The following is a 13,626-nucleotide window of genomic DNA, read 5'->3' as shown; positions in this document are numbered from 1 at the left end:
AAAAAAAAAAAAAAAAAAAAAAAAAAAAAAAAAAAAAAAAAACCCATTAATTGTTCATTTCAACTCCAAAATTAATTTGATGAGCAATAATTAAATCTCACCCTTGGTCCTGGATACGACTTTGTAAATCCTCTCGACGCAACCCTGGCAATGCAGTTCCACCTTCAACGTCGCCGTCGTCACCGGAATCTGGTCGGAATAATTTTAAAATAACAAATAATCAGTCAAATAAATTTAAAAATCCGAGTTGACTCACCCCATTTACTCTAACAACGAGCCGTATTCACTCACCTCTTTGTCTTTGGGCTTCTCGTCCTCTGCTTCTTCATCCGGTTTCTTCGATTTCTTTTCCTTCTTGCCCTCCGACGAGACAATGTCGATTTTCTTATTAGTTTTATCGGCGAGCTTCTCTCGGAGCGTCGACGCGTCGAATTTTCCGATCACTGTTAGCTTGTTGGCTTCCCAATCGGCTCTGACTCTCTCAACGCCTTAAGTAAATGGAAAAATCGGATTGGGTTTGGAATCTGCTTTATAATATTGAGAAGAAAAAAGGGGAATCGGGAATCGATGATACCTTGGATTTGTCGGACACACCTTCTGAGTTTGTTGGCGCAGCCCTCGCAGTGCATATCGATGTTGAACACGGCGGTGGTACTGTCTTCTTCTTTGTCGCTTCCATGGCTGCCGTTCTGCTTCTGTAAACAGAGAGAAAGTAAGGGAAATGGATTAGAACAGGAGGAAGAAGAATGGAGTGACCACTGACCTTGCCCATTGCTCGGATTAGGAATGGAATTGGTTGAATTTGCAGAGATGGTTTCTGAAGTGGGCTGAGTATTTATAGCGGTGATGACGGCGGACGCGGTGGCTGCTTCCTTCCACCACTTTCACTTGGGCTTTAAAGTACGATGGTCGATTGTGATAGTTGGATAATAAAATAAGGTGAAATATAAGGGTCAAAATGTAAATTACAAAGACTTGAAAAGCATAGTCAATTGACTTGCTGTACATTACGTGGAGTGTAATTATTTTAATATTTAATAGTTTTATTTATAAAATTAATTATTTTAGATGAAAATTAAGGAAGATGGACATGTCATGTAGGATTGGTAAGATTAAAAAATTAAAGGAATATGATTTTTTTTTTCTATTAAAAAAGAATTAAATGAAGTAGCGTTTACTTGGTTAGTGCGTCATGTGTGGTTCAATTAATTTAGTGTGAGACGCGTGAGACTTACTGCCCTGAACCTTTCATGTTCATTGGTGGCCGTTTGGGCTTATAAACAAATGAGTTGAGTCTTGGGCTGGCCCATTAAAGTATTGGCAGAACCAGCGCGAGTCTAAAACCTTAAAAAAGGCCCATTGGGCTTCTCCACTGGACCCACATGGATAGGCTTCCATACGGCCCAGAATCTTCTATGGTTATTTGTTTATAAGCCCACAGACCAAGTCAAGTATTGGGCTGGCCCATTAAAGTATTAACAGAAACAGAACAAGAAAATATAAAAGGCCCATTGGGCTTATTCACTGACCTTCAAGTAAAAAGGCCCATTGGGCTTCTCCATTGGACTTCGGTGGACCCCACATGGGACAGGCTTCCATACGGCCCAGAACATTCTGTGGTTAGTCGGTGGCCATTTGGGCTTATAAACAAGTAAGCCGTCTTGGCTGGCCCATTAAAGTACTGACAGTACCAGCACGTCTGAAACATAAAAAGGCCCATTGGGCTTCTCCACTGGACTTTGGTGGGCCCCACATGGGACAAGCTTCATCATGGGCTTTCCATTTTTTTTTTTTTTTTCTCTTCTTTTCTTGGTTATTATATATGTTTTGAATAATTACGTACGGATTTTATTGATTCCATGATTTGTGAAGTCGTTGAGGTTGAACAGTGAAGACGAAAAGGAGGATTGCTTAAAAGCTCCGACTGAAACAAATTCTGATTATCTTCACTGCCAATGAAGAAGAAGCCGGCGATCAGGTTCTTCGGCTATTGCAATAATATCCCTAAGCCTTCTTCAGCTATCAATTCCATTTCTCAAACCCAAATTTCCATTGTCTTCCTCCTCTCTCTGTTACTCCAACCCATTTCTTCTTCTTCTTCTTCGATTAGCTCTCCCCCTCCGCTTCCCATTCTTCCCATCCCTTCCGCTTCTCAGATCCAATGGCAACTCGGAAACATGGCCCTTTTCCTTCACTTTGGCCCCAACACCTTCACCGATTCCGAATGGGGAACTGGCCACGTTGACCCATCGGTCTTCAACCCCACCAACCTCGATGCTGCTCAATGGGTCCGAGTCGCCAAGGACGCTGGGTTTTCCCGTTTGATTCTAACTGCCAAGCACCATGATGGGTTCTGCTTGTGGCCATCGGAGTATACAAATTACTCGGTACGGTCGAGTCCTTGGAGAAATGGCGAAGGAGATGTGGTTGGGGAACTGGCCAAGGCTGCAAAAGAAGCAGGACTTGGATTGGGACTCTATCTGTCGCCGTGGGATCGTCACGAGCCCTGTTATGGCAATACTCTGGAATATAATGAGTTCTATGTTGGCCAAATGACTGAATTGCTTACCAGGCACTGGTTCTTGGTTCCTTGTCTTTTAACAATTTGCTTGTTTCGCTAATTGAGTCAATTGGATAATGTTTTGATGCTGATTTAATCTTTTAGGTATGGAGAGATCAAGGAGGTGTGGTTGGATGGTGCAAAGGGAAAGGATGAGAAGGACATGGAATATTTCTTCGATTCATGGTTTAGTTTAATTCATCAGCTCCAACCGGGGGCTGTCATTTTCTCCGACGCCGGTCCCGACTGCCGGTGGATTGGCGACGAAGCTGGTGTCGCCAAGCCTACTTGCTGGTCTCTTTTTAACTGCAGTGCTGCAAAGATCGGCGGCACTGATTCCCGGTGAGTTCACCTCTCAATGTTAATGGCTTCTGTATCTCTGCTTGCTGTTTATTCCAACCTCTATTGTATTCAGATACTCTGGAGAAGGTGACCCATTTGGCCACGATTGGGTTCCAGCTGAGTGTGATGTCTCAATAAGGCCTGGTTGGTTCTGGCATCCATTAGAAGTTCCAAAGTCTGCAAGAACTCTTCTCGACATATATTACAAATCAGCGGGCAGGAACTGCCTCTTGCTGCTAAATGTACCTCCAAATTCCTCAGGTTTAATTTCAGCTGAAGATATACAAGTGCTGCAAGAATTCACCAAGATCCGAGACTCCATTTTCTCCCACAATTTGGCAGAAAACGCTCTTGTCGACGCGAGCAGCACGCGAGGAAATGGCGAAGATGACCGCTTCATCCCCTCGAACGTCCTCAAAGAAGGTATCTACACTTACTGGGCTCCTGCTCAGAATCATCAACCCACTTGGTCTCTGTATCTGAACCTTCAAGAGTTCATATCTTTCAATGTGCTGCATATTCAAGAGCCGATTCACATGGGACAGAGGATTGTTGAGTTCCATTTTGATGTTCTGAATGATGAGGGTGTTTGGAGAACAGTGGTGAGAGGCTCCACAGTGGGTTACCGGAGAATACTGAAATTTCCAACCGTGGAATCTCAATTCTTGAGACTTGTTATTGAGAAATCAAGGGCTGATCCCCTCGTTTCTTATTTGGGGATTCATGTGGATAACTTCTCTCACTTGAGTAGTCATCTTGATAAGACATTGGGAGCAGGCATCAATGGCAGTAACATTCGTCGTCAGATTACCTTGAATAATTCTCAGATTTCTGCTGTATGATAATGCTCTTCTTCTCATTCTAGCTCATACTTGTAATGATTTGAGTATGTACACACCTGCTTTTGCGAAGATTTGTGGCACTGAACTTAAAAATGAAGGCAAGCCGTCAACTATTTCATAAACAAACATTGTCACCAGCGTAAGGTATAATATTATTATGAATTTAACCTATTGGTTCAAATATGAACACTGCAAAAGATATCTCCGAAAGAAAGGGTCAAGTAATTTTTACATCTTGCAGAAGCCGAGCAGCCATAGAGCCTATTCTTCTAGCTTCCCAGTCACCCAGTTTCTGATCCTCGCGTTCCGAAACTGGCTCCTCCACCTTCTGGATTCCCGTTCCATCGCAACTTACATCCTTTTCGTCATTCTCCTGGCTCGAACAAACTCTGTCAATTTCCTGATCGACGTTGTCTTGAGTGTTCTCTGCGTTCTCTGCTGCAGATTTCATCCCCATAATGTAAAGCTGAATGCTGGGATGCTGGTACTGGGAGTCCATCTGCAACAAACAGCAAGATAAATAATGTAACACGGTTAACGTATTTGGCCGAGGACTGGCAGGGTCATCTCTATTGTCAATGCTACAAAACTGTACAAGGATAAACATCTTAATCTATGGCCATTTCAGAGATTCTAGAAATGTTGAAAGTAAATCGTACCTTTGATTTTGATACAGTTTTCACCTCGAAGTTCTTTTTCCACATCTCCAGCATTTGCTCATGAACATTTGTTGAGCGAATCTCATACCCCAACTTCACATAACAAGTATGAATAAATGAGCAAAGCATAATCTCCAATGTGAAAATGTGGATAAAAGTGATATTTCATACCATAATTGTAGTTTTGGGACCTGATAAAGCATGTATTGTCTTTAAAAGTGGTTCCAAGAGATGTTCTGCATAAACCTTCACGTTGAATGATAAAAATTACAACTTTTGTGGTCGCTTATTTGCTTTGTAAATCATATGAGAAAACCATGCTATTGAATAATGTACCATTGTATGCTTCAACCAGAAATAATCTTATAAACTTACCACGTCAGTGCCAATAATAAAGTCAAAGGGTGGGCCTACAGCCTTGATATGATCTTCATTCCCCCAGTCTAATTCTGCTGCCCTAATTGAACCAAATGAATCTACAACGAACAAGTTTCCCTAATTAGAAAAACCTAAGAAAATCAAAGGCTCTCCATAATACGATCAATTACAAATACTATCATGCTTGTAAGATTAAATTAAACCAGAATTAAATTAAAGCCCTAAAACAAACTTCAAACAAACTGATTTTTCTAACTGAATTGCCACCATTAGAATGTTAATGATTGTTACAAGGAAGTTCGTAATTTCTAATTTTTCAAAGCCTACCTGAGGGATTCATCTGTGCTAAGCTTGGTGTATTACGCTCGATATTTCTTGATAGTATAGGCAAAACCTCCTTTTGGTCTGTAGCAACTACATCACATCCAAGCAATGCCATGCCTACAAAGAGAAGTTTAATAAGGCATTGTTCCATATTAAACTTTACATCAAAGACTCACCAAACCCAGCTAGCCCACAACCAGCGCCAAGTTCGACAACACGCTTTCCCTTAAGTTTAGAAGGGCTAAATTTTCCTTTTCGACAATTCCTCTCCTGAAACAGTGAAAGAAGAACTTAAATGTTTTTAAAGAACGATAATCTTACAGATCTAATTAAGATACATATCATGTGACCCATGAAAAAATAGATCTAACACAATAAGGGATGTGTCATGAAGGGTTACAGTAAAATACCTTCGATAAAATAGTTGTATTGAATGACATTTCACATTATATGTTCACAGATGAATGAGGAGTTCATAAAAATCTAATAGTTGCAAGGCTTTCACCTCTTAGTATTTGCATCTTGGTCAAAGAGAACTCAAACTCTGGTTTTAAACCAACATGCAGCAATCAAAGTAAATGTCATACGATGCTTTCATTTTCTCAAACAGAAAGAACGCTCTAAATATGTTCCATTCAACTAGTGGCATCATATACTATTAACAGAGTAACAAAATTGAAAACTTTTGTACAAACAACTAAATTATCCCTTCGTAAGCAAGATAATACTGATAAATCCAAAGACTGTAAGAAAAATGGAAAATCCAATGATCAACAAGAATGTAAAGGTAGAACGGCGATTACCAGAAACTTGACGAACACCAGTGATGCATCCCACACTGTTGTTCCTAAATGTTTCGAATTGGGATCCTATAACACCACAATGTAACATACTTCCATAGTCAGATATGTTATTACATATATGAAAGTGGAACAAAGATTAGCAAGGACTACACAAATGTCTCTCTGAAATCTCAAGGGGTAAAGGATTCTACGGTGGATGAGTACTTATTACACAAATGAGCTATTATAGACATGTTCCTGAAGTACCATGGATATGATAGATTGCCAAGTGATAATTTCAAATCTGTAAGTATGCTCCGCATGAAAATTTAAAATAACGTTACAGGCAATACCTGATAGAATCGCAACTCATGACCCAATACTTCCATGGTCATGGTAAATGTACTGGGAGAATTCAACCTGATAATACAAAATTGAATAATACATTAGGTGGTAAGAATAAAAATTGACATGCATAGCTTATTTTCAAGATATGAGCAGATGCCATAAATTACTTAAGATTATGGCTTCCAATACAAAATAGTAAACAAATAGGAAAGCCAAAACTACTGTACCTGTCGGTCTCCATAGCAAGAACCTTTCCTCAGAACGTATTTGCTGCAATGCAGAATTCAGATTTTCTTTTGTGTTGGCCGGGATTTAGATTGAGAGATACCTATGGAAATGACTTCATTACATAAATATAAAGTAGGTAACACCTGAACTGAACAAAAATGCTGAACTACTTCTAATGAGTTCTTGCATAAACATACATAGTCTAGACAAAATAAAGTCGAGATTCATATTCCTAGAAGCAAATCCAATCGGCTAAAACCCTTTCCATAGATAGAAACCAGATTGAAAGCATCGGCGATTATCTTTGAACTAATTTCTTCTTTCCGGAAGGGAAGAGACAAGATCACACACTCAACTCAAGTTCTAGTAAGGAATAAACGGAAAATTGTGGAAGATTAATGCATATAAAATTAAGATTTTGACAGACAAGCATAGAGTTTTGCCCAATCAAGAGAAGGAACGTACCAAATTGATGGAGCTTCTTAATTCGTTGTTTGAAGACCGAGGCTGCAGACCCGTGCATTCCAGGTCTCCTATATTCGTTGGGTTTTTCATCGCCTCTGTTCCCGGCGATGAAGCCACCATAGTATCAGTGGGCCGTTTGTTGACTACAGGCCCAGCCGGAGACTGGGCCAAACCAGATGACTTGAAAGATTATGGAAAACTTCAAGGCCCAATTTTAGGCCCAAAGTTAAATGAGATTTTGAGCTTTAAAATTTATTGAAAAACCTGCCCATATAGCGGCGGAGCGCCGCGTCTTTTCCTTTTCCAGGAAGGGAGGCAACCTCCATCAGAGGAGTAATGGAAAACGATAAGCCAATAACAACAATGTGCGCAGTGATAGCCATGGATCACACCAGTTTCTGCTACAGAGTTTGTTCAATCTGTGAGAGGACACTCCCTAGTAACCCTCCTTTTTCTCTATGCAAATTCTGCAACTTCAACGCTTTCAATCCCGGTTCCTCCTCCTCCAAGCGTGTCTTTCGTATACTTGTGAGTATCTCCGTGTTTTTACTTGAGAATTTATTTTTAGAATGTGTGGAAACTTCATACGATGTTCTTGTCGTTGGAATTCCACTTGTAATTTGAGTGGGAAATGCCATTGGGTTTGAGCTTGTGCATTGCATTGCATTCTTTATATTGTGGCTCTGATTAGGGTTCCTATATTTCCATTGTTTTTGGCAGATGTCAATTGCTACGGATAAGAAAGTACAAACTGTTATATGCTTTGATAGGGTTGCTAGGGTTCTGTTTGGTTGCTCTGCTGATGAGTTTTTCGACTTTGCTAAGCTACATCCCTTTGCTGGTAAATTCCCTTTGTATTTGTGAGTTACTTCTCATTGGTTTGCATGAGATTCTCTTTGAATGGACATAAACGATTTAGAACGACACGCATTTCATTAAACAACCTAGAGGCAGAGTCCTTAATGATCATCAGAAGTTGTTTGAAGATTACGTTACAAATACAATTTGTGGGAAAATTTTCGATTGTTTTCCATAAAATCTGGCTTAATCTTCGTTCATCCAAGCTGTTCTGTTTTCTAGTGATCTGATTGCTGGTGGAATTTTCATTTCGTGATGCAGCTGAAGCTGTAAGTGAAATTCTGGAGGGAGAGATGTTTAGAATGACGATCTCTAAACCAAAGAATGGCAATGCACAACACTCGAGAGTTGTGCAACTTGTTCCTCTGAGTTCAGGTTTTCAACCAGCAATTCTGAGATTGAGGGAATTGTATGGGTAAGAGGCTGCTGTTAATTTTCCTCCCTTTGTCGTTAGTTCTTCTTATTATGTGGGTTTCTACATGCTTTTCTTTTTCTTGAAGGACTACCTTCTCGGGTATGGGTGGATGTTTAGGCAGGCAGATATATAGCTCCATAATCATTTAGCTAAGTTTACTTGTTTTTTGTTAGTATAATTATTTTGAGGGTCACGAAGGTTCATTCGAAGTGGATTTGTTGTGCGAAGAGTGCGTTATGACCTGTGGCCACCTACCTGGTGGGGGCAGCTCCTCCGTTCTGGGTAAATGGAAAACCCGACTCTATGAACCCGAGGAAAGGCTGCACAGTAGTAGTCAAGGCATTAAGACCGAAGCTTATTGTAGTGCTAGCAGTAATGCAAGTGAATGAATCTCATCCCCTATCAAGTTCTGAGGGAGGGAAGGACGGGAGTGAAGGGAGTTGGTTCCTTGTGAGTAGAAATAAGATTTATTGAAGTGGTTTTGGGATTTCATATTTTAATGTGGAAACCATAATAACTTGATATGGAAAGACTTAGAGTTGATGTGGGATCCCACGTCGGTTGGAGAGGGGAACAAAATATTTTTTTAAGGGTGTAGAAACCTCTTCCTAGTAGACGCGTTTTAAAAACCTTGAAGGGATGCCTGAAAGGAAAAGCTCAAAGAGTACAATATCCGCTGGTGGTGAGCTTGGGCTTGGAAATATTCTAGTGTCTTCTACATGTTTGATTGTAAACATCCAATGTCTTTGCTTCTTCCACAGAACAAGAGCTAGTATGACATGGTCTTCACCCGTTTGAGCTTCATGGAGCTGCACCATGGGCTTGTCATTTTAAGCATCCAAACAAGAAAAAGCATCTAACTCAAAGCTGTCCTAAACCAGTCCGAAAGGCCTTAAATTTTTTCTTTCCATCCAATCTCCATTCTCTCTGTCAGATGTTCTTACATAATTGAGCTAAATGCATGGGTGAAATTGTCCCTTCAGCTTCTTCTTGTTCTGACGTCTGAGACAGTTTAACTTCAAAACTTACTAGATATTCCTCGAGTACATACTCATGAAGCTGATGTTTTTTACGAGTTCTATAAGCAATAAAAGTTCGGTTGAAATTACAAAAGTTACTTGAAAGAGACTTGAAATTTCACCTGTCCGTTGGATTTTTTTGTCTTGTTTTTGGCTGGCCAAGTTATGATTGCCTAGTGGCTCTATATATTTTTAGTGAATTGACTGCTTAATTTTGCTTGCAGGCTAACCAAGGTATCATCTGCTGTTGGTAATGGACAAAACATGCATAGCTCCAAGAAGCAAAAGAGATGTGATGTGGGCACCTCAAAAACTACCTAATCCTATCCCTTTCTTCAACTGTTTGTATTTTTGCTATCATTTAGACTTTGTTATTTGATATGATTTTTTGTGCAGTGGAGAGGATTTTAACTAGAAAGGAAGAATGAAGTAGATTCTATTTCTTTCCTTTGGGACATGACACATGACAAGATAGCTTTCTTGGGAATGGAACAGTTGGATCGTTGTTCAATAGTAGCCGGGATAAGCAGGCACTAACTTCTGTATAGCGCCCTATAAGTACGACTTGCCTTGCAACATACCTGCTGAACAAGGCTATAAAAGGCAACTCCGGTAAGTATATATCAATCACCACTAAGTTTTACTCATGTTTGATGCAAGTTTAGGTTCGAAACACTAGCATTATGAGAAGAAAGCAGTGTTCGAGTTATAGTTTTGATGGATGCATATCTCGTTCAAGATATAGGCATTTAGATGGATGGGGATTGAAAACGTCATTGAATTTCAAATTTTTGGGCAAATTAAAGATGAAATGAGCTGAAAAGACGTCATAAAATGGAAAGGAAACCTGACAAGTTATTAAAAAATTCCACAGCCACATTTCAAACACTCTGGTTTCTTCTAAGATATCAAACTGTCGGTAGATTGCAACGTCCTTCCCCTCTTCCTCAAACAATTATTTTCTATCCTTTAGAAGACACAGTCCTCCTTTTGTGGCTTTCACCTTTTATTATTATTAATCTTTTTTTTAATAAAGACAAAAACTTCATTATCACTATAATATTCGGCTCCAAAAACAAAATTTTAATAACATCGCGTTCACATTTCTTAGTCTTCCTTAATTCTTATCCTTTTACGCTCCATATCATATATTTCTGGATTCTATCTTGCATCAAGTATGGCTTGTACTAACTAATCTTCTAGGACATTCGATGATTCTTTACCCTTCGAGGCATTAATTTACCTACAAAAAAAAATTTACAGTCTCCACCCACGATCTGCAAGATATGAACTATAGCTATAATTGAAATGAACGTGTATGGTTCATAAACTAAAGAAAAGTTAAACTGTGATAGCTTGACTTCAAATTCTTTTTTTTTTTGTTACTATGCATTCTTGTTATGATTTTGAATGCTTTGTCATCCAATTAATGATTTCAAACAACAATAGTACCCAAAGCCAAGAAAAGACAAACTACCAATCACACAATTATTAAATGTTTAACTTCTTTCCAATTTATCTAAACAATCTAATTTATAATCCCAATGTGTGTGATAAAATTTCACTTTAACCAAATCATTCTTGTCTTTTTGTGATATCTAAGAGGTCGTTTCATGTTTTGCGTTCTTATTGCTTACTTGTTTCCGATTTTTGAGAAATATGAACATTCCGTAACTATTCATATGTTGAAACAAAGAATTACTTATTTTTTGCAATTAAAAAGGCAACAAGAAATTGAAATAATATACTAATACCTTCTTCTAGTAAGTTTGAGATTCAAATTGCCTAATGCCCAACATTCTGTCAAAGCAAACAAAGGTAAATCTTTTAGTGTGAAATTCCACATCGGTTGGAAAAGTGAACGAAACATTTTTTATAAGAGTATAGAAACCTCCTCTAGCAGAGGCGTTTTAAAAATCTTGAGAGGAAGCACGAAAGGTAAAATTTAAAAAGGACAATATCTGTTAGCAGTGGGCTTGGGCTGTTACAAACGTATCTATTAGCAATGGGCTTGGGCTGTTACAAATGTATCTATTAGTAGTGGGCTGGGTTGTTACAAATGGTACTAGAGAAGTGCCAGACATAGGGTGGTATGCTAGCGAGGATGCTAGTCTAAGTGGGTGGATTGTGAGATCTCACGTGATTGGAGGAGGGAATTAAACATTTCTTATAGAGGTGTGGAAACCTCTCCCTAGCAGACGCGTTTGAAGAATAATATTTACTAGCGGTGGTCTTGGACTACTACATTTAGATCCAACGATCATTAAAACATCAAAACAGATGCATGATAGCCACAAGCTGCGCAGGAAGAGGTTTAGTAAGCGAAATTAGTATGTATATGCAAAATCATTAGTCATAATAAAGAAAATTAAAGCCAGAAACCAATTCTAATTGCCATCAATGAAGCCTCAAGTTGGGTCATTTTCTGTGACATCAATCATGGAGAGAAGCAGCCATAGCTTGCAAGCTTTACTCATTCTACAGACGAAAAGAAATAAGATTTGGATAAGAAAAGATCAGACGGGACAGGTTTTTTTGCCTTGTTGAATAGAAGAGAAGATTATGCCCCTCCCATCTCATTCTCCAGATCTTACATCAGCCCACAAATCTGTGTTAACTTATTGTGTATTGTGGGGTCTGAAATGATCTCAAAAACTTCCCTATTTATTCCCAAATTCCCACCCCATTTCTCTTCAATTCTCTCTGCCCCACCTCTACCCATCATGCTATCATCAAATTATTGCTCTAATTTCATGGCTGCTTCTCTTTTCCTCCTTGTTTTTGTTCTTGTGATGTCCTCTAGTAGTACCACAGCTCAGGGTCCACCCTCCTCTGGCTACTACCTCACTTCCTCTCTTCAATCCAACAGCTTTACTCAGTATTTTGCAAACCTCTGGGGTCCTCAGCATCAAAGGTTTGATGACCAAGGCTCCTTAACCATTTGGCTCGACAGTACCTCAGGTCCACCGTTTATCTCCTACTTTCCGGAATAAAATCTATTCAAGTAGGCTGCCATAATGTAATTGACTCATAATAATCGTTGGATGTACGAGAGAAAAATGATAAAAGCACCTCAAATTCATATGGTTGTGGCAGAAAGCTGAATAGTTTTTCACAATCTCTTACCCCATTTCCTATTTTGGCTGATTTTTCTCTGTGCGTCATTTCGTCGAACAGGTAGCGGGTTTAAATCACTGCGCTCATACCGATCCGGCTACTTTGGTGTTGCTGTAAAACTCCAATCCGGCTACACTGCAGGAGTTCTCACATCATTCTACGTAAGTACAATACGGAATCATCCCTGATATTGATAATCATAATCACTCAATTCAAGTTCTGGACTAACCGTGTTTTAACTTTATTCTGATTTAGCTTTCGAACAACCAATACTACCCCGGAAACCACGATGAAATCGACCTCGAATTCCTGGGAACGACGCCAGGGAAACCGTATACACTGCAAACGAACGTGTTCATCAGAGGAAGTGGAGATGGAAACATTGTCGGAAGAGAAATGAGATTCCATCTCTGGTTTGACCCGACACAGGATTTCCACCATTACGCCATTCGGTGGTCTGCATCAGATATCATGTCCGTATAATCACAATAGAATACATGCTTTTGTTTTCCCCTCTAACCACTTGATTTACAGCGTTCTTCCATTTCCACAGATTTTTAGTAGACAACGTACCGATTCGAAGGTATACAAGAAGGAACGACGCAACTTTCCCAATAAGGCCAATGTGGGTTTACGGTTCGATATGGGATGCTTCCTCGTGGGCGACAGAGAATGGGAAATACAAGGTGGATTATCACTACCAGCCGTTCGTAGCCAAGTACCGGGACTTCAAAATAAGCGGTTGCACGGCGGCGGCGGCGGCGGCGTCTTGCAGGCCAGACTCCGGGGGACTGAACCAAGAGCAATACAGAGCGATGGAGAGGGTGCAGAGGAATTACTTGGTGTATGATTATTGCAATGATCCAAAGAGAGACCACACGCAGATTCCTGAATGCTAAAACCCCATAAAGAAACCCAAGAAATTCAAATTTTAAAAATATTATAATCAAAAGAAAAGGGAAAAAAAAATATATATATATATATATATATATATATATATATATATATATATATATATATGTATATATGTATATATATTATTGTTATTGTTAATATTATTATTATTTTAAAAAAAATTAAGAAAAAATGATATTATTATTGTGGAAAATTAAAAAAATAAAAATAAATTAACAGGACTTCTTAAGAATGTTTATATAATAGTAAATATAATGGTCACAATATTGGCGGTGTGTTATGGGTGTATAACAGCTTCAAAGGTTGTTTCTTTTTTTTTTTTCAATTGATTTCAATGAATAAATGCGTTTTTTTTTTTTTTTTTAATTTATGGC

At 39.0% G+C, this 13,626-nt stretch overlaps 5 protein-coding genes and 2 long non-coding RNA genes across 11 annotated transcripts in view; 3 read left to right on the top strand and 4 right to left on the bottom strand.

Moving 5' to 3' along the window:
* Window positions 1-850, bottom strand: part of LOC111448569 (heavy metal-associated isoprenylated plant protein 3) — a 2,423-nt gene extending 1,573 nt beyond the window's left edge. The window contains exons 1-4 of the mRNA XM_023088244.1: window positions 764-850; window positions 575-695; window positions 292-488; window positions 102-189 (exon numbers count right to left, since the gene is read on the bottom strand). Of these exons, the coding sequence (XP_022944012.1) occupies window positions 102-189; window positions 292-488; window positions 575-695; window positions 764-772 (415 nt within the window). The 5' untranslated portion in view covers window positions 773-850. The remainder of the gene's footprint in view (window positions 1-101; window positions 190-291; window positions 489-574; window positions 696-763) is intronic.
* A 1,013-nt stretch (window positions 851-1,863) lies between these two features.
* Window positions 1,864-3,841, top strand: LOC111448567 (alpha-L-fucosidase 1). 2 transcript variants are annotated; one of them, XM_023088240.1, is made up of 4 exons: window positions 1,878-1,973; window positions 2,022-2,572; window positions 2,666-2,902; window positions 2,976-3,841. In XM_023088240.1, the coding sequence occupies exons 1-4, from the start codon at window positions 1,956-1,958 to the stop codon at window positions 3,742-3,744; spliced, it is 1,575 nt and encodes a 524-aa protein (XP_022944008.1). In that variant the 5' UTR covers window positions 1,878-1,955; the 3' UTR covers window positions 3,745-3,841. The 2 variants fall into 2 exon arrangements, with proteins under 2 accessions (XP_022944007.1, XP_022944008.1); XM_023088239.1 differs by having other exon boundaries at window positions 1,864-2,572.
* Window positions 3,842-3,861: 20 nt separating this feature from the next.
* LOC111448568 (protein-lysine methyltransferase METTL21D) lies at window positions 3,862-7,018 on the bottom strand. 2 transcript variants are annotated; one of them, XM_023088243.1, is made up of 11 exons: window positions 6,929-6,977; window positions 6,661-6,826; window positions 6,463-6,563; window positions 6,241-6,307; window positions 5,909-5,974; window positions 5,282-5,375; window positions 5,109-5,222; window positions 4,779-4,879; window positions 4,575-4,649; window positions 4,404-4,496; window positions 3,862-4,243 (listed from the first exon to the last, which is right to left on the bottom strand). In XM_023088243.1, exons 3-11 carry the CDS (start codon window positions 6,474-6,476, stop codon window positions 3,962-3,964), a joined length of 906 nt encoding a protein of 301 aa, XP_022944011.1. In that variant the 5' UTR covers window positions 6,477-6,563; window positions 6,661-6,826; window positions 6,929-6,977; the 3' UTR covers window positions 3,862-3,961. The 2 variants fall into 2 exon arrangements, with proteins under 2 accessions (XP_022944011.1, XP_022944009.1); XM_023088241.1 differs by lacking the exon at window positions 6,661-6,826 and having other exon boundaries at window positions 6,929-7,018.
* A 187-nt stretch (window positions 7,019-7,205) lies between these two features.
* Window positions 7,206-10,086, top strand: LOC111448196. Of its 3 annotated transcripts, none has more exons than XM_023087662.1 (5): window positions 7,206-7,456; window positions 7,649-7,769; window positions 8,048-8,201; window positions 9,445-9,517; window positions 9,617-10,086. In XM_023087662.1, exons 1-5 carry the CDS (start codon window positions 7,265-7,267, stop codon window positions 9,629-9,631), a joined length of 555 nt encoding a protein of 184 aa, XP_022943430.1. In that variant the 5' UTR covers window positions 7,206-7,264; the 3' UTR covers window positions 9,632-10,086. The 3 variants fall into 3 exon arrangements, with proteins under 3 accessions (XP_022943430.1, XP_022943428.1, XP_022943427.1); XM_023087660.1 differs by having other exon boundaries at window positions 9,445-9,561; window positions 9,684-10,086; XM_023087659.1 differs by having other exon boundaries at window positions 9,445-10,086.
* A 298-nt stretch (window positions 10,087-10,384) lies between these two features.
* On the bottom strand, window positions 10,385-11,006 carry LOC111448197. The gene is made up of 2 exons (XR_002711381.1): window positions 10,975-11,006; window positions 10,385-10,463 (listed from the first exon to the last, which is right to left on the bottom strand). It is a non-coding gene; the product is annotated as an uncharacterized LOC111448197 (long non-coding RNA).
* Window positions 11,007-11,923: 917 nt separating this feature from the next.
* Window positions 11,924-13,300, top strand: LOC111448209 (xyloglucan endotransglucosylase/hydrolase protein 31-like). Its single transcript, XM_023087676.1, has 4 exons — window positions 11,924-12,181; window positions 12,398-12,498; window positions 12,593-12,810; window positions 12,891-13,300. The coding sequence occupies exons 1-4, from the start codon at window positions 11,944-11,946 to the stop codon at window positions 13,234-13,236; spliced, it is 903 nt and encodes a 300-aa protein (XP_022943444.1). The 5' UTR covers window positions 11,924-11,943; the 3' UTR covers window positions 13,237-13,300.
* LOC111448210 lies at window positions 12,153-12,999 on the bottom strand. Its single transcript, XR_002711385.1, has 3 exons — window positions 12,911-12,999; window positions 12,567-12,794; window positions 12,153-12,472 (listed from the first exon to the last, which is right to left on the bottom strand). It is a non-coding gene; the product is annotated as an uncharacterized LOC111448210 (long non-coding RNA).
* Window positions 13,301-13,626: the final 326 nt, after the last annotated feature.

The sequence above is a fragment of the Cucurbita moschata genome, unplaced genomic scaffold (assembly GCF_002738365.1).
Source record: "Cucurbita moschata cultivar Rifu unplaced genomic scaffold, Cmos_1.0 Cmo_Scf00010, whole genome shotgun sequence".
NCBI lineage: Eukaryota > Viridiplantae > Streptophyta > Magnoliopsida > Cucurbitales > Cucurbitaceae > Cucurbita > Cucurbita moschata.
Note: the sequence above shows the minus strand (reverse complement) of the source record. Positions and strands in the feature narration are given on the sequence as shown.